The sequence below is a fragment of the Stegostoma tigrinum genome, chromosome 1 (assembly GCF_030684315.1).
Source record: "Stegostoma tigrinum isolate sSteTig4 chromosome 1, sSteTig4.hap1, whole genome shotgun sequence".
Classification (NCBI taxonomy): Eukaryota; Metazoa; Chordata; class Chondrichthyes; order Orectolobiformes; family Stegostomatidae; genus Stegostoma; species Stegostoma tigrinum.
The window spans coordinates 142987257-143014760 of record NC_081354.1 but is presented as its reverse complement, the minus strand read 5'-3'; the positions used below and the strand labels follow the sequence as shown (position 1 = coordinate 143014760).

The 27504-nt window shown below is 40.5% G+C and overlaps 1 protein-coding gene across 15 annotated transcripts in view; it reads left to right on the top strand.

Moving 5' to 3' along the window:
- The window catches only part of celf4 (CUGBP, Elav-like family member 4), a 1237212-nt gene that overhangs the window by 536394 nt on the left and 673314 nt on the right, over positions 1–27504 (top strand). For all 15 annotated transcript variants that reach the window (XR_009446241.1, XR_007247548.2, XM_048530893.2 and 12 more), the window contains exon 3: positions 18779–18827. Coding sequence is in view for 13 of the 15 variants with exons in the window: in XM_048530893.2 (XP_048386850.1) it covers positions 18779–18827 (49 nt within the window). In the remaining 2 variants the exon portion in view is untranslated. The remainder of the gene's footprint in view (positions 1–18778; positions 18828–27504) is intronic.

Sequence of the window (27504 nt, the reverse complement as noted above, 5' to 3'; positions counted from 1 at the left end):
TGCCAATAAGGATAGACCAACACCAACTAATCATCAAGTGACACGACCAATTCCCACTTGTCTCACTACACACGGACAATGAGGGATATAATTCGACTGGGACAAGACATTTTTAATCACATAAGCCAAACAGATACAGGCCAGAGAATTCTGGCATTCCAACTGGAATTCCATCACAAGCACAAAATTAGGCCCTTTGTACAAACCACTGAGAAACAGAACTGGAAGTGATACCAACCACCACAGCAAACCGAGGCGCATATATAACAAGCGGGACATAACACCGAAACTTCACCAGAGGTGCGCTGACGATGATACCTAGCAGGGTGACAAAACGTTTAAAACCAAACACACTAGCTCAGCGAGCGAGTCTACAACCTCAATCAACAAAAGCTCTAGTACATCGAGTAGTTGTTGTCGCCACACTTCTGTACCGCATTGAGATTTGGACTGTATTTCAATGACATGTAAGGGTACTGGAGAAATTCTACCAACACGTGCCTGCATATCTGCATTCAATGGGGACCAGTGAACAATTCCGACTGTCCTTTTTGAAGCTGGGTCTACATTGTCTATGAAAATTCTTGTAAGAGCAAATAAAATCTGCTACTGAACACTGCCTAGACGGTGGAAAAGTGTCTCCTGGGTCCTGCTTCTTCAACCCTGAACATAGGCAACATTCCCTGGGGAGGATAAAAAGGAAAGCTTCAAAAACACGCCGAAGCTGTCCTTGAACCACAGAAGCAATGAGATCAATAACAGAGAGGAGCTTGTTCCTACTTGTTCAAAATTGTGGTAACTTAATCATCAAGCTGTATCACCCACTGAGTCACAAAGTCTTAACGCTTAGGCAGTGAAGAAAAGAATAAGATATAAACCCTCCACTCAGATCCATCCAACTTCTGAGAGGTGCAGTCTCAATGATCTGAGAGTCAAGAATTGACCAGATCAGTCAAGTGGAAATTCACAGCAGAAACCCATGACTAATAGTGGATGTCATCTTCAATTCAGAGGATTGCAGCCAAAGAGACATGGGTGATGATCAATGATGCAGGACACCAGCAATGTTTCAGAATAACAAAAAAAGAGACATTAAGCAATTCCAGATTTAGGTTTTAAAATGCCATGGATATTATGAGGAATGAAGCAGTTGATGAGAGCCACAGTTTCAGCTGTTGGCTATAATAAGATGGAGTAGGAGATGGTGCAATGAGTGTTGCTTTCAACACTGAGGATAATATTCCATTGACAGTGATAAATGAATTGTTTTGTTGTGTAGGATCCAGCATGATGTTTCTTTTGGGGAGGAGGGACGTACAATTTTCTATGCAGGAAAAAAAATTCTGAACCTTTGTTTTCGACTGACAGAGCTGTAATCAGTTTTAGTGACGCTTACCACTGAACCATTTTGTTAAAGACAAAATTGGCAATGGACAATATTTTCTGCTGGCTGGCCCCAATTAAAACAGTATGCTGTCACACAGGCAGTAAAACTAACTGGACTTGTGTCTCTCAGGGCAAAATAGGATTCTTAACATTGACCAAATAAAAGCTTTAGAGAACAGGCACTTTTAGAACACCTACAGGATTTTTCCCAACAACACCTTGAAGAGTTAAAAACTGTCATTTCAACGATTGTTTCAGACTACAATTAGAATTCATTACTTAACAGAATCTGTCTAACAACATAATCATCAGCAAGTGAAATAATCAACGTGCCTATCAGTTTTATAAAGGTAATTATACCTAATCATTCTTGTACTTATTCACATGGTATATAAAAGCTGCAGTAGCAGTAGCCAAGCCTGTCATTTTGATGTGAGCACCACTTTGTTTTATATCACGATTGCGTAAACATTAGGGTTTTGCATTTTTGGCAGTGATCCTCGCTTTCAGCTTGAAGAAGTAATTATTCTTAAGGTTTTGTTATGCCATGCAATAAGTTGCAGCTTCATTTCCACAGAATCTCTGTGCAGTTGAAAAGAGATTTGGTATGTACATGAATCTGGATTAGGAGAAAAAAATCAGAGCTCTGCCTGATGCCAGGTTCTTTCACCATGAGGTCATAGAGCCAGAACGGTACAGAAGGAGTCTATTTGGTCCACGGAGGACATGCCAGCTCTCTGCCCAGCAATCCAATCAGTCCCATTTCCTTATTTTATCACCATTAGGCAAATAAATTTATTTCCCTCATTAGCCCATCCAATTTCATTTTGGAAATTGATTGTCTGTTCTTCCACCACCTTCATAGACAGTGAGTTGCATGTCATTACCATTATCTGTGGAATAAAAAAGTTTCTCACATCCCTCCCATATCTCTTGTGAAAACTCTTTGTCCTCTTGCCTTTTATCAGCATTTACTGGGAATAACCTCTATCTAAGCCTCTACTCACCTGCGTTTTCTAAACCTATCATCATCTTGTGTACCTTGATTAGATCTCACTTTTTCCAGGGAGAAAACAATTCTAACTCTCCAGTCGAATGTGTAGCCAAATTTCCCAACCCCTGCAACTATTCTGGTAAATCTCCTTAGTACTCTCTGAAGGATCTTCACATCTTTCAGAGGTAATGATGACCAGAACAGAACATAATGTCTGGTTGTGGTCGAATCAGATGCTTATAAAGAAATGAAAATAATTCCTTGCTTTTGAACTTAACACCTCCATTCTGAAGCCCAAATTTCCAAAAGCTTTGCTAATTTTTCCTGCAGTATGTCATGCCATCTTCAAAGATATATGTACCCGAAACCCTGTGTCCCCCTGTCTTTGAACACTCTTTGAACCGTAGCACTAAGTATATGTTGCTTCTTCCTATCTCTTCTGGAAAATTGCATCACACCACACATATGTGTATCAAATCGTATCTACGACTTATTGCCTATTCTGCTAGCCAACATACATTCTGTTACAGACAGTTGGTATTATCCTCATTGTTTGCTATATCTTTAGTTTGGAGAATATCTATCGCAAGCCCTTGATCAACCTTTTCTGTTATGTCATCAAAAAAATTCAATTAATCAAATGCAATCTGCCCTGTATATCACTCCATGATAACAAAGTATGGGGCTGGATGAACACAGCAGGCCAAGCAGCATCTTAGGAGCACAAAAGCTGGCATTTCAGGCCTATACCCTTCAGGGTCTAGGCCCAAACGTCAGCTTTTGTGCTCCTAAGATGCTGCTTGGCCTGCTGTGTTCATCCAGCTCCACACTTTGTTATCTTGGATTCTCCAGCATCTGCAGTTCCCATTTTCTCTGGTTTATAACACTCCATGTAGATTCTCCCCAAACAATGCAAATCTGCCGAAATGCTTAGTGATTTTTCTTCTTGATTATTGTTTCAGATGTTTGATCCGCCTTTGCTCTTAGATTGACCAACTTGTAATTTCTTAGATTGTGCATGTGTCCTTGCTTGAATAAGGATGTCAAACCTGCCACATTCCAATCAGTTGATGGAGGTCCAGGAAGAAGTCAAACATGGGCCTGTCTTAATTAAAAAGGGGGTCAAAGGGTATTGGGGGCAGAAAGAAAAAATGGAATTTCAGACACTCTGTCAGATCAACCATGATGTTATCAAATGGCAGTGTAACCTCAAGGCACCAAATAGCATACTCCTGGTATCGCATAATCAAATAAAAATTGAGCACATACCTGGGCAAAATCCGTTAGATATCACTAACAATATACGAAGTCGACAAAGTTCCATTGCTTAAAGCCCATTTGTTTTAGCTCCACAATGGCATCCTTGCTGCATCTCCGTAGTTTTGGCATGAACTGTATTGGAAGTCATTTTAATGGGTGCATGTTTGTCCTCACAGTGAATGAGTGCGGTATTGTTTAAGGCAGGATGTAAATGCATTGGAGTTAGTGCAGAGGAGGTTTACTAGCTTGATACCTGGATGAGTGTATTCTCTTAAAGCTAAACAGTTTGGATATATTTTTGATAGATTGTAGAATTGCATGGGGTGCTGATTCAAGTAAGTAGGATCCTGAGTGAGTCTGACAAGATGAATATTGACACTCCTTACTTTAGAAAATTTCAGTCAGCAAGGAAGAAGATGCTGCCTTGATTTAAGCACACTGCACTTAAAGTCGATGTCATCAAGGTCAGAGGAGGTGCCTAGAATCATAAAATGGTTGCAACACTGGAGGTCATTTATTCTATCAAGTCTGCTATTTCTCTGATGGAAAAATTCACTGAATGCTTCATTACTGCAAGACTATATTTCTTCCTTTTCTGACAATGATCCAATTGTTCTTGAAATCCTCAATGACTACGTACCCACCATGCTTTCAGACCATGTATTTCAGTCTTTCCTTACGCTGTCATTAATTCTTTTTTTAATTACTTAAATCTGTGTCCATCTGTTCTCAATCTTTCCACTCGGGACAAGTTTCTTCCCAACTACTCTATCCAGACCATCATGATTTCTGAAGATGCAGTGCAAAGCAAGGGTGGAATGTGCTGAAGTTGTGGTCATGATCTGCATTAGACACAGGAGTGGCACCAAATGACTGGCGAATTGCAAATGTTACACACTTGGTCAAAAAGGAGTTAAAGATTAATCTGATAACCACAGGCCATTCTGTTTAACTTGGTGTGTGAAAGTTTTTAGAAATAATAATTTGGGAAATAATGGTCAATAACTATTAGATAATAATTGTGTCAAGTAATGGTCATACAAGACAAGAGCCAGGCAATAATTGTCTCCAAATAAAACAAAAAGAATCTAGCCATTGACATTTAATGGAATTACAATCACGGAATCCCCAATGATAATATTCTAGGGTTTACCAAATACTGAACTGGACTAACCATAGAAATACTATAGGTGCAAGGACAAGACAGGGGCTAGGAATTCTGTGGTCAATATCTCACTCCTTATCTCCCTGTATCCATCTACAAGACACAGGTTAGCAGTATGAAATAATAATCCCTACTTAGCTGGATGAGTCCAGCTCCAACAAAACTCCAGATGCTTGATACTATCTAGGACAAAGCAGCCCTCTTGATTGGCACCACATCCCACAGTCTTCAGCATGCACTCAACCTGCACAGTGGCAGCATAATTTAAGATGCACTGCAGAAACTTCTCCGATGGTACCTTCCAAACACACAACCTCTGCCAGCCAGAAGGTCAAGGCTGGATGCACAGGAGAACCAATGGATATAGCATCTTGACTTAGAACTTTATTGCCATGCCTTCAGTCTCATGGTGTCAAATCTTGGAAGTCCCTTCCTAACAGCACTGTGAGTGCCCTTACATCCAGGGGTAGCAATGGTTCAAGAAGTTAGCTCACTTCCACCCTCACCAGGACAATTAGGAATGGGTAACAAATGCTTGCCTAGTCAGTAATTCTCATATTTTTTAAATGTATGAAAATAAATGTGATGGCAGTGATAAATGTGGACAATTGATTTTCAACCTCCATTATCTGATTTTTAATATCTGAGAACTTTCATGGACTAAAATGGTTTTAAAAGGATAACCTGGACTTAAAATGGCTGCGGTGATCAGCTAACTATGGATAATGTGCAGGAATTTCAGAAAACCATAAGACGCCAGAACAGAAGTAGGCCATTCAACCCATTGAATATACTTCCCCATTCAATGATGTTGTAGTTGATTAAATAATCCTCAACTCCACTTTCCTGCCTTTTATCAATAACTCTTGATTCTCTTACTGATTTAAAAATCTGTCTACTTCAACCTTGAAAGCACATAATGACCCATCCTCAATAGACCATTGAAGTCATAAAGAATTCCACTCATTTGCTCTCTCTACGAGAAGAAATTCTTCCCTATCTCTGTCTTAAATGTGCATCCTCTAATTCTGAGATTATGCCCTTTGATCCTAGACTCTCCCATAAGGAGAAACAACCTTTCTACATTTACCCCGTCAAGTCGTCTAAGAGTCTGGTATGTTTCAACAAGGTCATTGAAACCAGTGTCAAAACTGAGGCAGATATCAAAATAACTGGACTCTCCTGTTAAAATTTGCATATGTCTGACAGCACATATTGAAGATGAAAGGTTACCTGCAAAGAACCTAGCCGGACAGACGATGCAGCCGAACTCAGGAATACACAAATGACATCTAAATCTACACTTTTGAGTAGCATATGACAGAAAGTAATATGGATTGGTTACCCAAAGGATTGGAAGTCTTCCTCTCTCTGTTTTTTTTAATCACCATTTCAAACAATGTGAAAAAGTGAGTTGGAGATATAAGCATCTTCTGAGAACTATTATTTTGCTACTATTAAGGATTTAAATCAACCAGTAGTTTTAAATTACAATCTAACACCTTAAGGATTGTTTCAAATTGCATAACCTTTGTTCTCCATCTGTACTAGACACTTACAACTTTTTAAACTTTATATCAGTGTTTTTTTTGTGTGTCTGATGTCACATTTTATAGTTTTCTTTGTGCCAATATGTAATAAATTTCTTTTTTTAGATATTCTTGTAATTGGCCCTTAATTTAGAGTAGTACTTTATTTTAAACTAATTTAAATTACTTTAATTGAAGTGTGATAGCTGCATGATAAGCAGAATAACACAAAAATGACTGAGTGGTAATTAAAAAGGAGTTATCCCTCCTCACCTATTCGTAACAAATTTAACTTGCTTTCATTTCTGCCCAGGTTCTCAGACATAAACAGTTCTTGCATCATTTGCAGTCAAAATATACTTCTCCTTTTACAAGTTGCTAACTAGCTTGCAGAAACTTGGCTCCCACTCTCAACAAGTTTATTGCTGGTCCCTTGGAGGTAGAATGTTGCAAGTTTCACACTAACTGCTCTGGGAGATTATCAAACCTTGCTCCCCAGCAGTTTGGAGACATGAAAAAGGGCATTTCCTGGAACCTGCGCATGATGCACTGGATCACTTAGGCACAGCAGACATGGGAAAATCAGGCAGGTCAGAGTGCACGATCCTGCACAGTTTTCCTTCCTAACTTCCTAACACTCACTGCTTAGAGCTGAGAAAGATCTCTCGTGTTATTACAGTGAAAGTGTGACACTTGCAGGAGGATTGCATTTTCAGAGGCCTTCATAACTTCAGATTTTTTTTTCCTTAACTTGTTACTCATAATGCTGAAATACCAAGCCATACTGAAAAATTACATCACCATGGTAACCTAATGGTTGAAGTAATAAAAAAGCACTTCTTTCATCATCAGTGCAGAACAAGATTCAGAACATGACATATATGTAATTTGTGCTGTGGATGTGTAACGCACAAATAATAGAAAAATATTAATTGAATAGAAATTCACAATTTAAAGTATTGAGGTCATGGCAATGAAAAGTAAGTACAGTTATGAAATATTGTTTATCTTTTAATTTGTATTCACATGAAGCAGCTATTCTGTGCAGTAATGTTTCAGTTGGACTTTTAATTTTTTTTAATAACCGTTGCTATTAGTCTTTGCTTCCTCTCCCGGTTGACCGGCTAAAAATGACAGACAAATGGTGTTAGAACATAGAACATAGAACATAGAACAGTACAGCACAGAACAGGCCCTTCAGCCCACAATGTTGTGCCGACCATTGATCCTCATGGATGCACCCTCAAATTTCTGTGACCATATGCATGTCCAGCAGTCTCTTAAATGACCCCAATGACCTTGCTTCCACAACTGCTGCTGGCAACGCATTCCATGCTCTCACAACTCTCTGCGTAAAGAACCTGCCTCTGACATCCCCTCTATACTTTCCACCAACCAGCTTAAAACTATGACCCCTCGTGCTAGCCATTTCTGCCCTGGGAAATAGTCTCTGGCTATCGACTCTATCTATGCCTCTCATTATCTTGTATACCTCAATTAGGTCCCCTCTCCTCCTCCTTTTCTCCAATGAAAAGAGACCGAGCTCAGTCAACCTCTCTTCATAAGATAAGCCCTCCAGTCCAGGCAGCATCCTGGTAAACCTCCTCTGAACCCTCTCCAAAGCATCCACATCTTTCCTATAATAGGGCGCCCAGAACTGGACGCAGTATTCCAAGTGCGGTCTAACCAAAGTTTTATAGAGCTGCAACAAGATCTCACGACTCTTAAACTCAATCCCCCTGTTAATGAAAGCCAAAACACCATATGCTTTCTTAACAACCCTGTCCACTTGGGTGGCCATTTTAAGGGATCTATGTATCTGCACACCAAGATCCCTCTGTTCCTCCACGCTGCCAAGAATCCTATCCTTAATCCTGTACTCAGCTTTCAAATTCGACCTTCCAAAATGCATCACCTCGCATTTATCCAGGTTGAACTCCATCTGCCACCTCTCAGCCCATCTCTGCATCCTGTCAATGTCCCGCTGCAGCCTACAACAGCCCTCTACACTGTCAACGACACCTCCGACCTTTGTGTCGTCTGCAAACTTGCTGACCCATCCTTCAATTCCCTCGTCCAAGTCATTAATAAAAATTACAAACAGTAGAGGCCCAAGGACAGAGCCCTGTGGAACCCCACTCACCACTGACTTCCAGGCAGAATATTTTCCTTCTACTACCACTCGCTGTCTTCTGTTGGCCAGCCAATTCTGTATCCAAGCAGCTAAGTTCCCCTGTATCCCATTCCTCCTGACCTTCTGAATGAGCCTTCCATGGGGAACCTTATCAAATGCCTTACTGAAGTCCATATACACCACATCCACAGCTTGACCCTCATCAACCTTACTAGTCACATCCTCAAAAAACTCGATAAGGTTCGTAAGGCATGACCTACCCCTCACAAAGCCGTGTTGACTGTATTTGATCAAGCCATGCTCTTCCAGATGGTCATAAATCTTATCCCTCAGAATCCTTTCTAACACCTTGCAGACGACAGACGTGAGACTTACCGGTCTATAATTGCCGGGGATTTCCCTATTTCCTTTCTTGAAGAGAGGAATTACATTTGCCTCTCTCCAGTCCTCAGGTACGACTCCAGTGGAGAGCGAGGATGCAAAGATCTTCGCAAGTGGCGAAGCAATTGCATTTCTCGCTTCCCAAAGCAGCCGAGGACAAATCTGATCCGGGCCTGGCGACTTGTCAATCTTAATGTTTGACAAAATTTTCAGTACATCAGCTTCCTCTATCTCTATCCATTCCAGCATGCACACCTGCTCTTCAAAGGTTTCATTCACTACACAGGTCGTTTCTTTCGTAAAGACAGAAGCAAAAAACTCATTTAGGGCTTCCCCTACCTCCTCAGGCTCCACACACAAGTTCCCTATGCTATCCCTGATCAGCCCTACTCTTTCTTTGACCATTCTCTTATTCCTCACGTAAGTGTAAAATGCCTTTGTGTTTTCCCGGATTCCTTCTGCCAAGCCTTTCTCGTGCCCCCTCCTGGCTCTCCTCAGACCATTTTTGAGCTCCTTCCTTGCCTGCATGTAATCCTCTCTAGCTGAACTTGACCCTAGCTTCCTCCACCTTATGTAAGCTACCTTCTTCCTTTTCACTAGAAGCTCCACCGCTCTCGTCATCCAAGGTTCCTTTATCTTACCCCGTCTTGCCTGTCTCAGAGGGACATATTTACTCATCACTCCCAACAACTGTTCCTTAAACCATCTCCACATGTCTATAGTTCCCTTACCATGGAACAACTGCTCCCAGTCCATGCTTCCTAACTCGTGTCTAATCGCATCATAGTTTCCTCTTCCCCAATTAAATATCCTCCCATTCTGCCTAATCCTCTCCTTCTCCATAGCTATGTAGAATGAGAGAGTGTTATGGTCACTATCACCAAAATGCTCTCCCACCACAAGATCTGATACCTGCCCCGGCTCGTTTCCGAGCACCAAGTCTAGAATGGCCTCTCCCCTCGTCGGCCTGTCAACGTACTGCGTTAGGAAACCCTCCTGAACACACCTTACAAAAACAGCTCCATTCAAATCTTCTGCTCGGAGGAGGTTCCAATCAATATTAGGAAAGTTAAAGTCACCCATTACAACAACCCTACTGCGTCCACACTTTTCCAAAATCTGTCGACCTATGCTTTCTACAATCTCCCTGCTGCTATTGGGGGGCCTGTAGTAAACCCCTACTGTTAGGAAAAATAAAATCTGCCTGTATAACTTGAGAAGATTCATGAAAGTAACTCCCCACAGCCCTATTTTAGTTCAGTTTTTGTGTGGAAGTTTCTGACATCTCTTTGACATTTCTGTAAATGACATTGCCAAAATGACAAATCACAATTTCTGGAGGAATCATTGGGCTGAATTTTATCAGACGTCTAAAAAGAGTTCGATCAGGCAAGTTGGTGGCAGTAATATAGCATGAGAAGGCAAAGTATGGCATGCTTATCATCTTCCTTTTTTCATGTCACCCTCCTACTGAGAAGAAAGTGGCAGAGAGACATTCTACCCATACCTTCATAGACCAAAATGATTTATTTAAAAATGAAAAATACGGACTTAAAATGTTTGAGATCATCTGACCACAGAATGAAGCAAGTTCAACATCCAGCTCCACGCTATGTTATCTCTTGGGAGATAAAATGTTGCCCATGGAGTGCTCAACTGGCAAAGACAATGGAGCTACACTTGGGAATATACGAATGAACCAAATTTTAGTAGCTTGCACAGCAGGCTGGAGAGAGAAGGAAAAATATATTTATAATAGGACCTGGAAGTTTGTTTTCTTTCCATCTCCATCTCTGTGGCTTATCGCCCCTCAAAATATATATCTGGTAAAAGAGTAACTTGGAAAATTAACAATTCATGGAGGACATGTGATTTGTACAAATTTTACAAATTCTGAGGAAAAGGTATAGCATTTATGAAGCTGTGGACTTACTTTACAATCTCACAACTGGAAGAAATTTAAGCTGTATCTGCTTTTAGCTTCCTGTTTATTTGAGACTTATTCCAGTTTTTTTTTGGTTTTAATTTGAGTTATTATTGTCACATGTACCTAGGTACAGCAAGATCAACATTACATTTAAAATTTTAGAGGTTCATTCCAAAGATTAATAACAGTGGGAAAGAAGCAGTGTTTGAGTTTGTTGCTATGTGTGTTTAAGCTTTTGTACTTTCTGCCTGACAGAAGGGGTCGGAAGAAATTATAACAGAGGTGGGGGTGGTCTTTGCCTATAAAAACCAAAAGAGCTGCAGATGCTGTAAATTAGGAGCAAAAACAGAAGTTGCTGGAAATACTTAGCAGATCTGGCAACATCTGTGATGAGAAATCGGAGTTAATATTTCAGAGGAAGGATCACCAGCAAGAAGTATAGATGGAGTCAATGGATAGAAGAGTGGCTTGTGTGATGGACTGTGCTGAGTTCACAATCCCCTGTAGATTCTTATGGTCCTGGGCAGAGTAGTTGCCCTACCAAGCTATGATGCACCTGGACTCATCCCTTTCCAATATTACAAATATTGACAAATAATAATAGAATGGAGATGAGGAGAAACTTCTTCAGCCAGAGAGTGGTGAATCTATGGAATTCACTGCCACAGAAGGCTGTGGAGGCCAGGTCATCGAGTACATTTAAGACTGAGATAGATAGGTTCTTTATTATCAAGGGTTACGGGGAGAAAGCAGGAGAATAGGGTTGAGGAACTTATCAGCCGTGATCAAATGGTAGAGCAAACTCGATGGGCTGAATGGCCTAATTTCTGCTCCTATGTCTTATGGTCTTACAACATGTCAAACATGCACATGCACATGCGCACACACACCATCAGAGTTAATAGGGGAGAAAACGCACATCCTTCCCTTGCTTGAAAAATCTTTGAAATTGGACTCTCGTATTATTTGGTTAAGAGATGCTGGAGAATCCGAGATAACAAAGTGTGGAGCTGGATGAACACAGCAGGCCAAGCAGTATCTTAGGAACACCTGAGATGCTGCTTGGCCTGCTGTGTTCATCCAGCTCCACACTTTGTTATTTGGTTAATCCAGTTGTATTGGAATTGTAATACGTGCATGCTGAAACAAATTTTTTTTAACATTCAAGAGAGTTTAAAAAGGCAGGAGCCAATTCCTCCTCCTCCTCACCTGGTCATAACCCTTCCAAATCTTTCCAACTTTTTTTGTCTCACCATTTCTACTATGATCTCCAATACCAGATCTCCAAGTTATTCATGCACTTCTAATTCAGGCATTTTTAACACTTCTCATTTTAATTGCTTCGCCATTGTTGATGATAACATGAATTGCCACGCTCTTGAATTCCCTCCTTAAACATCTCTGCCTGTTGAAATCACTTTTCAAGAAATTCCCTTGAAATATCCAAGCTTTTGATAATCTGCTGTCTGTCCCCTTAGTTAATCACTATACAACACAAAAACAGGTCATTTGGCACAAATCTTCATGCTGATTTCATGGTCACTTGAGCTACTTCCCATGTTTTCTCACCTACCATCAGAGCTGTCTATTTCCTGCTCCCTCATTTCCCTGGCTGATATTCCTTTATATTAATCTAAAATATGCACTCTAACCATTCTCTGTGGTTTCATTTTCTTACTGTTGATTTGTCAAGAGTCATAAGGTCTGTTTCTGTGCTGTAAGACTCTTCAGTCTAACTTAGCCATGCCAACCATGTTTCCCAAACTAAATTTATCTTGCCTGCATTTGACCCCTATTTCTCTAAACCATTCCTCTCCATGTACCTGTCTAAATGTCTTTCAAATGTTGCAACTGTATCTACGTCCACCAGTTCCTCTGGTGAGGAACATCTGAACCATTGCCTGTATCAAAAAGTTGCCCCTCATGGTCCCTTTTAAATCTTTCTCTTCTCATCTTAAAAAGTGCTGCCTAGTTTTGATCTCCCCCTACTTAGGATAAAGAACTAGAAGTAGGTTTTATTGTCACATGTACTCAAGTACAGGGATACATGAGCATTTTGAAAGCGTACAAAGTCACCATTTCCAGCAGCATCTAATGTATAAGGTACCAAGGTACAAAATCTTATGTATAAATTAGAAAAATAAAGTTTAAAAAATCAACATTACAGCCCTTCTAAAGCAGAGATAGAGAGGGAAAAAAATATAAAAGTAGACAGAGCAAACAAGCCCATGCCGGGTTTCACCTCGAGGCCGGGGGAGGGGGGGGGGCTGTCCCCGCCTGGGTTTTGCCCCGAGGCCAGAGGTCCCCACCTGTGTTTCACCAAGTCAGCATTGGCTCAGTTGCCTGCCACCGATTACTGTATGAGAATGGCACATAAGTAGAATAGATAAAGAAACATGTACTGTCTTTCCCAAACCCAATGTACTAAGATGGAATTTGTCTTAATTTATTTTTAATTTTATTTTTTCTTATCTATGCCTTTAGTTATTAATATAGATGCTATGGTATCTTGAAAAATACGCTGACAAACAAGTGACAATAAATTATTATTCTGCTCTATTCTTAGCCTAAAATAGAAGACACAAATCCTGGATTTGATTGGTGGCATAATGCCACTGGCCTCGCAATCCAGAGCCCCTGTTTAATGCTCTCAGGACATGGGTTTGAATCCTGTCTTGACAGGTGGTGGAATTTCAATTCAATTAAGTGGAATTAAAAGGTAACCAAACGGTGAGCACCACCGCTGTCGATTGCTGTAAAAACTCATCTCGTTAATGAAAGCCTTTAAGAGAAGGAAATCTGCCATCCTGGTCCAGCTTACATGTGGCTAAAGTCCCCCACAGCAACATGGCTGACTCCTGTCTTCAAATTGATTAGGGATGAACAATACATGCCAGCCTATCCAGAAAAGCCCAAATTGAATAAACAAATAACCAGAAGCAATGAACATCCTCACTTCTGTCCATATGAGCCCATTAATGAAGCAGCTGAAGATAGTCAGGTCTGGGACATTTTCCTTGAGGAACTTCTGGAGCTGACTGGCTTCCAGCAGCCACAGCCATCTTCCTTTGATTTGGAGGCGCCGGTGTTGGACTGGGGTGGACAAAATTAGAAGTCACATGACAGTAGGTTATACTCCTTTCTGATGAAGTGTCTGGGCCCGAAACATCAACCTTCCTGCACCTCTGCTGCTTGGCCTGCTGTGTTCATCCAGATCCACACCTTGTTATCTTAGTAGGTTAAAGTCAAACAGGCTTATTTGAAGTCACAAGATTTCGGAACGTTGCTTCTTCATCAGGTGAAGTTCACTGGATGAAGGAGTGGGAGTACAAAAGCATGTGATTTCAAATAAACCTGTTGGATTTTAATCTGCTGCTGTGTGACTTCTGATCATCCTTTGTGCTAGGAACAGTTCAAAAGGCGCGTTTTTCTGATACACACCAATGGTTTCATTGGGGCTCCTAGATGCCTCACTCAGTTAAGTGCTACTTTGATGTCAAGGGCAGTCATTCCCACTGCTCAGTCTAGTACATATTTCTTCAGGACTATTAAAGGAAAGCTGTCAGGGCCCATAGCCTTTGCAGTATCTAGTGTCTTCAGCTGTTCTTTTGAAATCATGTGGAGTTAATTGAATTGGCTGAAGGCTTGCAGCTGAAGAACTCAGGAGGAGGCCCAGTTGGATTCTGCACTCAACTCTTCTAGCTGAAGATCTGTTCAAATCATTCAGCATTGTCCTTTGCATGGAAGTGTTGGGCTCCCCCATCGTAATGCGTGGGGATACATGTGGAGCCTCCTCTTGTTAACTATTTAATACCACCTTTGGTAACTGCCTGAAGCAGAACTATTGACTATCCAGCTCCCCCAGCTCCCAACTCCCCAGTGCCATGTTAAAAGCATAAGTTGTCATTGATGTTGTCAGATTCTCTGTTCTTATAGGTTCAGGGCAAGTATGAATAAAACACCAGTTGTGAGACCACCATTTTTGTCTTTCAATGAGAAAATATACATATAGTTCTCATTTCTCATTTCAAGCAAAAAGTTGGCAGGCATGTCAGAGGACTGAAATAACTTACACGATTGAAATCTTTGGCATTGATACAATACTATTTGTCATTAATATCCTGCATTTTGAACCCTCCAATGTACTTGAAATCAAGTACTTGAAATCAAAAATGTAATATTTGCTGCAAATCTAGTGTCCCACTGTTCTTAATAGAAGCCAGGATTGTTCATTTACACGGGCATGGCAATCTTTTAAACCTGTTTATAGAAAAAGTCACAGAGATTGTCAACTATTTTTTGAGTATTATTTCCTTCCCTTCCTTTACAACCTTGGCTGATAGCAGAGCCAAAAAAAAACTGTTTTGTATGAGAGTGTTAGAGACAGTTACTGAGTCCACATTGACTTTGTGTGGACATTTAAACCATTTATCTGAGAAGTAATTTGATTTCTGTGCTGTGGGTTATGGCTCAACCAAGATCAATACTCGCTTCTAACCCATCTAACCAAAAATAAACTAAAGAACTGTGGATGCTGGAAATCTGAAACGAAAACAAAAATTGCTAGAAAATCTCAGCGGAGTCTGGCAGCATCTGTGGAGAGAAAGCTGAGTTAGCCATTCAGCTCCAGTGACTCTTCTTCAAAATCTTCAGTTTGTCACTTTAACTCCTGAGTTATTCCGGAAATTTGTGCTTTTGTTTCAGATCTTCCTTGTTAAAGATCAGCCTTGTTTGCTATTTGTGAACTCGCTTCAAATAATCATAGAATCCCTGCCGTGTGGAAATAGGACGTTCTGCCCAACAAGTCACTCCCACCCAGACTCATCCTAATCTACACATCTCTGAACACTACGGGCAATTTAGCATGGCCAATCCCCCTAACCTGCACATCTTTGGACTGTGGGAGGAAACCCACGCAGACATGGGGAAAATGTGCAAACTCCACACAGTCGCCCAAGGGTGGAATCGAACCCAGGTTCCTGGTTCTGAGGAAGCAGTACAAACCACTGAGTCACTGTGTCACCCCTACAGTAAATTGGGAAAAACTTTCCATAACGTGTGACGTTGTGGCTGTAGAGTTATATCCTCCAATGTGCTGTGTGGATGCACTAGCCGTGGAAATGGCATTTCTTTTGAACCAGCACTATAATGTCACACCCTGTAAACCTTATATTCATTGAGGTGATTACAAAAATGAGATTGGATACCATCATGGAGAAATCTCCTGCATCCTTTGCTTTATAACAATTCAGTTTAAAATTCAAAGCTACTTTTTAGTTTCATCATTATTAATTTAAATACAATCTATGATGTAGACTGTAATTCCCACAGCATGTTAATAGAAAGCAGTTAGTAAGAGCTAGAGAGGGTCCTCACAGATAATGGGAGAAGGGCGTGGGGAAAGTGGGAGAGATGGTCGCATGGGGATACATGCTCAAAAGCACAGGGTAAGGATGGGTTACCTAATAAGGTCTGTGTACTGGTGTTTATTAAGGTAAAGGAATCTGACAAATTATTGCACAAATGGAATGATGGATAATATGAAATCGAAAAGTTGGAGGTACTGGAAAGTCTGTCTAAGCGTAAGTCGCTGATCCAGATGACTTGCAAATGACTTTGCTAAAGAATGTAAAATGGAGGAAGCAGAAATATTTCCGTTAACTTTTCACTTTTCAGCAATGGGAGAGGTGCTAGAGGATTGGAAAATGGCAACAGATATACAAGCATGGGTGCATGGACAGTTCAAACAGATACAGGCCAGTTAGTTTGGCATGAGAGGTAAATCCTTAATCGGAGCAAAAAATCAACAGACACTAAAAGATTTTTGCAGTTATTTAGGTTAAAGCCTATGCGGATTTATAACGTAGATTGTGCTTGACTAATATAAATTGAATTCTTTGAAGTAACATTGAGCATGGTTGATGCAAGGAATGTGGTAAACATTGACAATATGGATTTGTAGAAAAATTTCACAGGTTATCACATAAAAGGCTTGTTAACAAAATTTGAGATTTGAGGAATAGGCAAGTCAATGTCCAATTGGATAAAAAAAATTGGGTTAAAGACAGAAAGTAGCAAGTCAAAGTAGATTATATCAACAGCAATAGTCGGGATTGGTCAGTGAGGTGGGAGGGGCAGACAGGTGGGTGAGAAGATGGATGGGTTGTGTGAGGTCATTGTGGCACATTTTAACTCCCTATCCCACTCCCTGGGTGACATGTCCATCCTGGGTCTCCTCCAGTGTTACAATGATGCCCCGTGCAAACTAGAGGAGCAACACCTCGTATTCTGCCTTGGGAGCCTACAGACCAATGGTCTAAATGTGGATCTTACTAGTTTCAAAATCTCCCTTCCCTGGCTTCATCCCAATACCACCACCCCCCCCCCCCCCCCCCCAATCTCATCCCCATCTCTTTGACCTCACACAACCAGTCCACCTTCTCAGAGATAATGGGAACTGCAGATGCTGGAGAATTCCAAGATAATAAAATGTGAGGCTGGATGAACACAGCAGGCCAAGCAGCATCTCCCATCTCTCCCACCTATCTGCCCCTCCCACTTCACTGACCAATCCCGACTATTGCCTACCTGCACTCGCCTATCACTATCTCGCCTACCTTCCCCAGCCCCACCCCTACTCTCTATTTATTTCTGAGCTTCCTACCCTTTCCTCATTTCTGAAGAATGGTCCTGACCCGAAATGTCAGCTTTCCTGCTCCTCTGATGCGGTCTGGCCTGCTGTGTTCATCCAGCTCTACACCTTGTTATCTCTGACTCCAGCATCGTCAGTTCTTGCTATCTCAGTCACCGTAGATTGTTGTTTCTTAGTGAGGATAGTAAATAATGAGATTTGCCAGAAGCCAGTAATAGGGCCATTAACTTTTTAACTTTGCATAAACAATTGGAATTTTGCAACATGGAGTAAAATTTCAAAATATTCAGATAGTACTAAACCCTAGAGGAGTGGCAAATGTTTAGGATGATACAGATTGCTGACAACAGGATATGGATAGGGTAGAAGGATCGGCAGACAAGTGGCTGATGAACTTTAATATAGAGGAGTGTGGGGTGATGCATTTTGAAAGAAGGAAAGGGGGAAAGCTCTAACTGGACTTAATGGCACAATTCTGAAAAGGTTTGCAGGAAAAGAAGGATCTGTGAGTGTATGCATCAATATGTAGAACATATTGAGAATGTAATTAAGCAAAACATGTGACATCTTGTACTTTATAAATAGGTTAATTGTGTACTCAGTAAAACTATGCTGAACCTGTATAAAACTCAAGTTAGGCACCAAACAAAATCTTGCATCCAATTATGGTCACTATATTTTGGGAAAGATGTCAAGATCTTCAGAAGAATACAGAGAAGAGTTACACAAAAGGCTCCAGGAATGGGGGTTGGGGTTGCTTTGCTACAAGATTAGATTGGAAATGTTGGCATTGCCCTGCATGAAGCAAAGGAGATTGGAGGGAAATTTGATGAAGGTGTTATAAGATTATCTTAGACTCTGGGTGAGAAACGCGGAAAATCTCTGTCCATCAGCTAATTGTGCAAGAATTGGGGGATACAGTTTTCCAATTTTGGGCAAGTGACAGAGCAAAATGTGAGGATAAACTTCTGACCATTGTGAGTGGAAACATGGAATTTGCAGCTCACAAGTGTTGGTGAAAGCTAAAACAATCAATGATTTCAAAAGGAAGCAGGCTAGCCACTTGAGGAGCTACAGGGACTGGGCTATTAGATTAGCCTCCTTGTAAGGTATGAATTATACGGCATAACACTTTGGACTCAGAATAAAACATTCTTTTAATTTTAATTTAGAATCCTGATTTTATTTATAAATGCTGCCGCAATTGTTATTCCATGCCACAAAAGTACTGCATTTTCCGTCTAACATAACTTCTTAATAATTAATACTTTCTGAGCACTATGTCTTTACTACATCTAATCTTCAGTCAAGTGACTAGAAATGATCTTTGCTTCTTCTTTGTATTCACAGATGAACAGACCGATCCAGGTGAAGCCAGCGGACAGTGAGAGCAGAGGAGGTAGTTGTCTTTGTTGCTCCAAGTCTGATGCTGACTTTATTTTCTTTATTGTTGTTCACTTTCTGAGGCAAGGATGCATTACATCAAAAACTCAGTTGAGGGCCATTGTATTTTCTTACCTATAATGGCACCTGCCGTCAGTTTTATGATGATAATTGTTTTCCATTTAAAGGCGCAGTGCACTTATTCCAAAGATCTAATTGTCATTTTTGGTCTGTTCTGTGTGTAGAAAAATCAATTAACTTAACTAGCGATCTCTGTCTGTTTGGATAGATTTAGAAGGTTAGTAAATGGATTACTAGAGTTATAAAGAACAATACACTGAGAGATATTCAAACAAAGAGATAAAGAAGGTTATACACTCAGAAGCTTTATTTCTGCTATTCCTAAAGCACTTCACTATTCTTAAGTTAAGTTCTCTGGAGAACTCATTAAGTAATTTTAAAAGACCGCATGAAATGTGCCCCTCACAGCAGTACTCTGTAAAGACATTGAAGGAGTTACGTTAAGTATATAGGTGGATATTTTACTGACTAAAACTGGGTTTGTTGAAAAAAAATGGCTTGAAGCCATTTTTCAAAATATTTCAAAAGCATCAGGATGGCCATACATGTTTGTAGATATGGTAGCTTGTGGTAACATCTTGCATAATTATTTCATCAGAGGTTCATGAATGATGTGAGCAATTTCATGGTATCTCTGTGCTATAGAGCTGAATATTTGTTTTACACACTAAAATGAAAATAAGAATGTCTGCAGAATTTAAATGCTAGAAAATCTTTGAGTTCTCTGAGCAATTATCACAAGTAATGAGACTATAACAACCTTTGTACATATTGCTTTTGCAGATTATCTAGAGGTCTCAACCTTCATTTATTTCTCCTATTTTCCATTTGGTTAGATTTCATGTTATCATGAAGGCCTAACATAGTGCTTAACAAAGGAGTCCAAGGAGAAGAAGCCTGCAATTTCAATCCTCTCTTATAAATATATTTCCAGTCTGTCTTTCTGATTCGTAGTATGTGTCTGGGTTTACATTTTCAATTCCTACATCAAGTGACAAGCAGCTTTCAAAATGTCTCCTTTGAATAATTAACTACTAAGAATTTTGTATGCTTCAAAGTTGACATATGATATATATCATAGTCTCAGAACCGGTTGGAAAGCTTGACTTCTAGGGATGAGCTGAATAGGTTGGGGCTATTTTCCTTGGAATGTCAGAAGCTGAGGGGTGACTTTATAGAGGTTGATAAAATTGATAAAAATGAATAGCGTAAATAAACAATGTCTTTTCCCTAGGTTGGGGGAGTCCAAAACTAGAGACCGTAGATTTGAGGTGAGAAGAGAAAGATTTAAAAGGGACCGAAGGGGCAACATTTTCACAGAGGGCAGTGCGTGTATGGAATGAGCTGCCAGAGAAAGTAGTAGAGACTGGTACAATGACAACATTTAAAAGATATCTAGATGGGTAAATGAATTGGGAGGGTTTAGAGGGATATGGGCCAAATGCTGGCAAATGGGGCTAGGTTCATTGAGGATATCTGGTCGGCATGGAAGAGGTGGACTGAGGGTCTGTTTCCAAGCTGTATATTTCTGAGACACCCTAAAGCGTGCTTTGGGGCAACAGGATTTTTATTGTCAGCTGGACTAGAGCAGCGGTAAAGTTGTATGTTCTTCAGTATGTCATATTTTGCTGTCAGCTGATGGAATAATGATGATATTGGTCCAATGTCAGAGTCACAGTAAATTGCTTTGTATTTCAAGTGTTACTGACACCGGTATTCCAATTCGGTTATTATCATGTAACTTTACAGAACTTGAAGTATTGCATTTTCTGTATGTAATAACCTTAATTAAAAACAAGTCAAGTTCCAAAATTTTGAGTGATAATGGGAACTGCAGATGCTGGAGAATTCCAAGATAATAAAATGTGAGGCTGGATGAACACAGCAGGCCAAGCAGGCCAAGCTTTTGTGCTCCTGAGATGCTGCTTGGCCTGCTGTGTTCATCCAGCCTCACATTTTATTATCCAAAATGTTATGTTTGGTTAAGAGAAGAATTGTTTTTCCATTGTGAAAGGGAGGGTGAAGACAGAGGAGCTCTGCGCTCTTCCACAAAATTGAAACAAATCAATTGTGGGATCATTGGGAAAGTCTTCCATAGCTTTCCACTGTAGAGATTGTAACAGGGTCAGCCAGGCAGATCTCATAGAATATGAGTTCCCTGATTAGGGCTGTTGATCTAGTCCAATCAGGGAGTCCTGGCTGACAGATAAAAAGAGAAATGTCAGATATTCTGATACTCTAAGAACTGCCTCTGAGAGCACTGGGCCCATGTCAAGGGCTTTCCACGTGCAAATAAAGGGTGGCTTGTGATGGGATACCAACCTCTGTGGAGTTATTTCACATATTGTCTTAAGATTTTGAGCAGATTCTGCGACATAATTGCCAGGTCACCCTTGGGTTTCCATTCAGGATAAGTCTTGTAGCTCACTGGTCTCCAAAACAGCCCTCACAGCAGAGAGAGAAAAGATAATTAATTTTTGAAAATCTGAATTGCCCAATAATGACCACAAATCTATAGCTGTAGCCAAAGACATTTCTTTTTGTCTGTTAAGGGTCATTTCCATGGAGGCACTTTGATTTCTCAGTTGCCCCTGACGGTAAGTATCTGCAGGCATAGATGTTGTCTTTCCCAACTAAGGGAATGATTTAGGTAATTTGAATTCTATTCTTGTATGACATTTCTGTTTAGGTGTATTGTTTGTATGTCTACAAAAGACAGTTGACATTTACTTCTTAATTTCACCCCATATACCAAGAATCTGTGTAGTTCATATCAATAAAGTCCTCTTTAACAAGAGCTTGCAGCAAAATTCTCAACAAGCAAGGGTTTTTTTTTTAAATCAGCATGTCTGTAACACTGAATGTTTTCTAAGCATATATATGTGAAATGCACCAGTAATGCAGAACAGTTTGGAAGTATGAACATTGAAAACAAAAGCCTCATTAAGCAGAGTGATCAATATTAAGCAATGAAGGTAATGGACAAGATACTGTGTCCCCATTGCTGAAAAGCCACATCCTGTTTTCTGAGCAGCCCAAAGGCGGCTGTTTTAGGGAGGACAAAGAAAGTGCTTCAGGAACATTCTGAAACACTCCTTGAGTAATGGCTGGAAGGAGCTTGCTATTAATAATTCAGAACGGTGACAACTTGGCCAGATAGCTGCGTCATTCTTTGAGCTCAAATATCTTCATGATGAGGCATAGCAATGACAATGAAGGAAGGAAAGGAAGCAAATCGTGCACCCCAGATCCCACTAACCTGTGGGATGTGGTGCCCCATATTCTCAAAGATCTGCACTTCACAAATCAGCCTATTCAGTATTATGAAGACCCATGACAGTAACTCGCAAATTCTGAGTTGGCATCATTCTCTGAATTGACATGAAACTGACAACAATTACACAATGCCAAGCATTGATTAGTTTTTGAAAGGATTGTAAATTGTCAGAAGAAAAAAGCAAGGGAGGTAATTTCCAGACTATCAAATCCTGTGAAAGAAGCAAAAGTGCACAAAAATGGGAGTGAAATTGGCCTCCATTAACTTGGCAAATCTTGTGAAGATTTTTAACTTTAAGCCATATAAAACTATAAAGTCTTGAAAACAAGTTTCCAGTAAGGGACTGAACAATGATTCTGTGGACTTCAGTGGAAAGAAAATTGACGTAGTAAACAATCAGCTGTCATTCATCATTATCCTGCTTCTCGGAGTTGGAATTTCACCCCCAGTGAATCATAATCACCACACAATTAGATTATAGGTAGCAGATAAAATGCTTGAATAGTTGGAGTTTGGATGTAGCAATAAGAGAAAGAGTGAAGGAACATTGACCACAGTGGTAAATGTATATTTGATAAAATAGAGTGGTGGAAGAAGAATGGTTATACATGCTTTGATTTTGGGAGCTGATTCAATAACAGCAGTTATTTTCTGCAGTATAGAATCCTGTGGATCATTAACTGGTAATGATGATATCCTTATAACTTTTTAGTCTTTACTCTGTACTTCAGCGCTACTTTGAACTGCCATTAACTGAGATCCCATTTACAAAGACCATTATACATTAGCAAAAATTATGGGTAATGGGAAGAGAGTAAAAAGCCATCATTTTATATCTTTTATGACATCATCCCAGGCAATTGACTGCATTACAGCTTTATTATCTTGGTCAAAAGATTCAGTGTTTTCTACATAATTAGTAATGAATGAAGGCACATAATAGGCAGCTGTATCAACTGTGGCACAATGCAATGGTCACTTAAAGCCTTTCAGAGTGGAAGCAGGTTAGACACTATATGGTATGTATGTCTGGAGACATCATAATGAGACAATTATACATTATTAGGTAGATTATGCATTTTAGACATTGGCTGATCAGTAGTCGTTAGGCCCAATAGGATCTGGCATTGTAAGAATGTTATTAGAATTTGAGAGTGTTCTGAAGAGTTAACTGAGTTAGAAGCATATATCTTCTATGCAGGACTATGATTCAACACTTTGTCCATCAACACCACAACTATCAATTCAAGAACATTTTTTCCCACACAGTACTCAGCACACTTGGCTGATTTGCTTTTTGACTTTTCCAGCATGACATTGAATGCTTCTCCTTCTTATCTAATGTAGACTTTAGCTGCGCCATCAGTCAAAGTGTTGCCTGCACATATAAGCAGCTGTTGGACCCATCCATCTATTCTCTATTCCCTGTCTTCATGGTTAATGATCAGTCAGTGGACATTAGGATATCTTTTGTATTTTGGAAAAGTTGAAACGTGCATCCACGCTATTTATAGATTTTTCAGCAAAATGCTTTTCTCATTATGCAGCAATTTCTCTAACTGTTCACATCTATTTTATGTATCCACAACTCTTGGCAGCACCAGCTGTTGACACATGACTTAACTCAGTTGCCGTAGTGAGCTACCAGCAACGCACTCAATATGGGAAGTATCTTGATGCCTTGATACGATTAGACCAGTTGCAGATATTTTGGTAGATTTAGCCCTTTTCTAGATTTGATAAAAGCAAAACCCACTACTCCTTTCTGACCTTCATGCCCAAATCCAACAGTTTTAGTGCACGTTGTTCAGAAAGGATCAAAGTTACTTCCTTTGTGAAACACAGCTGCTTTGAAAAGCGAGATGTTCCCAACATAAGTATGGAATTTGGATGAACACAGCAGGTTAAGCAGCATCTCAGGAGCACAAAAGCTGATGTTTTGGGCCTAGACCCTTCATCAGACGGAAACATCAGCTTTTGTGCTCCTGAGATGCTGCTTGGCCTGCTGTGTTCATCCAGCTTCACACTTTATTATCTTGGATTCTCCAGCATCTGCAGTTCCCATTATCTCTGTAAGTATGGAATTTGTTGGTTTATGTGCCAAAGCCATAGAAATTAAATTATTTTAATCACCATTTTCAAATGATCAGAAATGTTTACTGATCTGATCAAAAACCACATAACATGCTATAACTTTCTAAATTCAGGAGCAATGGACTGAATCCTGAACTAAGTCATGTGGAGTTTCTGGAGGGCTTTCTGCTGTGAGACCAATATTGCTTTCTCATCATATCTTACCAAGTTCGCTTCATACTTATCCCACTCCAATGCTGTTTCCCATTCTCAATTCCAATTCCATCTTGACATGGGTGCACCATTCCCCCCATGGCTTCTCATTGATTATCCCAGAAATCCCTAGCAGCCTTGCACCCACACCGTCTTTAAAATCCTATTGTGCACCTGGACAAGCACTGTCAACCACAGCTGCCCTGCAAGTTTCCCGACCTTTGCCCTGGGCATGGCAGATGTGGGGAGATCAGTACTCTGGATCAGCACTTCAGAAATTCACCAAAGGTCTTTAGACAACACCCTCCAAACCCAATTCCATCTGGAAGGACAAAGACAACAGATACGCAGGAATATAATGACCTGCACATTCCCCTCCAAGCCTGACTGGAAATATATCACTGTTCCCTCACTATCACAAAGTCAAGTTCTTGGAAATCTCTCCCTAAGGTCATTGTGGGTCAATGTACAGCACATGGACTGCAGACATTCAAGAAGGCAGCTCACCACCACCTCCTTAAGGGTAATCAGGAATGGACAATAAATGTTCATCAGCCAACAATTCTCAAGTCTCAGATCAATAAAAATAATGCTTGAGACAAGTGGTAGACTGCTCATCATTCCTCACTCATCAAATGGAGAGCATCCTTACTCTTTCTGCCCCAAGTGGCTGGCTGACTATTTCCAAGCCCTCAGATTAAGCTTGTTGGCTGCCCTTGTTTTACTGTGAATGAGCAAAGGCCATATCTCACGACTTCAATTATACCAGCTGACAGCCATGATAAACTCGCTAGTTTTGTGTCTGTGTTAAATGACAGGACAAGACAGAAGTAGTATCAAACTGGTAGCTCTGGACAAAGCACAAAAATCAAGGCAGGGCAGGGATGCTGTAAACATGTAAGTAGGCTCAGGGTGAGTGTGCTGTATGATAGTAAATGAAAAGCCCCAAGATGTAGCCTGGCCCAGTCGATGAACTGGATGTGTGCAGTGTGCTTACTGCCACATTACAATGATAGGGCTACAGCCCTATAGCTCTCATTCTGAAATTGGTGCCATTTGACTGTACTTTGATACTAGACAGGTGATATTATCCAATTTACCGTTTTGCATAAAAATGACGTTCAAAAGTAGAGGGCAGTTTTTCATTTCTGTTTTTCTTTTTCTTTCTTATCGTAAAGTCAAAACATGATGTGGGGTTAAAATCTAGGGCAGAATTTTATCAAGGCCTTAGCAACACAGGCTATGGTAAGATTGGCTATGAAAGATTGTGGCCTCTGGATAAGAAGACCAGCAAGACCTTTCTTGATGCTGAAAGTATCTGGCTCCATTTTCTCACAGGTGCAGTGCACCTGAAGCACAGAACTCTACTAGAAGTGGATCAGAGATGGACCAAGATGATTTTTAGAGACTGGCATCTTATCAAATATTAATGTCTGTGGCTGATGTCCATGAAACACGCATTGAGATAGTAGTACCTGGTGTCCACAACAAAGATCTTTTGGAGCAAATAGTGAGCTGAATTTGCAAATATCCACACAGGTTTCTATGGTGAGTTTTTTCCATGTCTAATTCTTTTGGGGAGTTGCTAAGAAAGAATGCTGAATATTAATAAGGTGAGTTTAAGTGATTAACAAGCAATGCCACTGCCTAGCAAGAAACTCACCATGCCTCTTGTGAAAAGTACAGAAAATGGAGCCAGATACTTTCAGCATTAAGAAAGGTCTTGCTGGTCTTCTTATCCAGAGGCCACAATCTTTCATAGCTAAACTTACCATAGCCTGTGTTGCTCAGGCCTTGATAAAATTCTGCCCTACATTTTAATCCCACATCATGTTTTGACTTTACGATAAGAAAGAAAAAGAAAAACAGAAATGAAAAACTGCCCTCTACTTTTGAATGTCATTTTTATGCAAAACGGTAAATTGGATAATATCACCTGTCTAGTATCAAAGTACAGTCAAATGGCACCAATTTCAGAATGAGAGCTATAGGGCTGTAGCCCTGTCTGTGCCCGGTGTTCTTGGTTCTTGAGAGATCGAACGACTGGTTAAGAGGAAGAAGGAGGCTTATATTAGGTTTAGGAAACTAGGAATGGAAAAAAGCTCGAGAGGGATACAAGTTAGCCAGAACAGAGCTGAAGAAAGGGCTTAGGAGAGTGGTAATGGGGCACGAGAAAGCCTTGGCAGATAGCATCAAGGAAAACCCCAGGGCTTTTTGCACATTTGTGCAGAAAGAGAATGACCAGATAAAGGGTAGGGCCTATTAAGGATTGTAAAGGGAATTTGTGCACGGAACCTAAAGAGATAGGAGAGGTCCTTAATGAATACTTCGGTATTCACAACTGAGAGGGACCTAGTTGTACAGGAGGACAGTGTGAAACAGGCTGGTAGGCTAGAGGAGGTCGATGTTCGTAAGGAAGATGTACTGGGAATTCTGAGGAAGCTGAAGATAGATAAGTCCCTCGGGCCTGATGGGATTTATCCAAGGATTCTATGGGAAGCAAGGGAAGCAATCGCAGGACCTTTACTGATGATCTTTTCATCCTCACTGCCCATGGGTATGGAGCCAGAAGATTGGAGAGAGGCAAATGTCATTCCATTGTTCAAAAAAGGGAATAGGTATAACCTTGGAAATTACAGGCCAGTTAGCCTTATGTCAGTGGTGGGCAAATTGTTGGAAAGGGCGCTGAGAGATAAGATTAATGATCACCTGGAAAGGCACAGTTTGATTCAAGATAGTCAGCATGGATTTGTGAGAGGTAGATCATGCCTCACAAACCTTATTGAATTCTTTGAGGAGGTGAACAAACACGTGGATGAAGGTGGAGCAGTGGATGTGGTATACATGGAGGTGTTTGATAAGGTTCCCATTGGTAGGTCATAGAGAAGGTAAGGAGGCATGGGATAGGGGGAAATGTGGCAGATTGGATTCAGAATGGGCTAACCCTTAGAAGACAAAGGGTGGTAGTGGACGGAAAATATTCAACATGGTGCTCAGTTATGATTGTACCACAAGGATCTGTCCTGGGTCATTTTCTATTTATGATTTT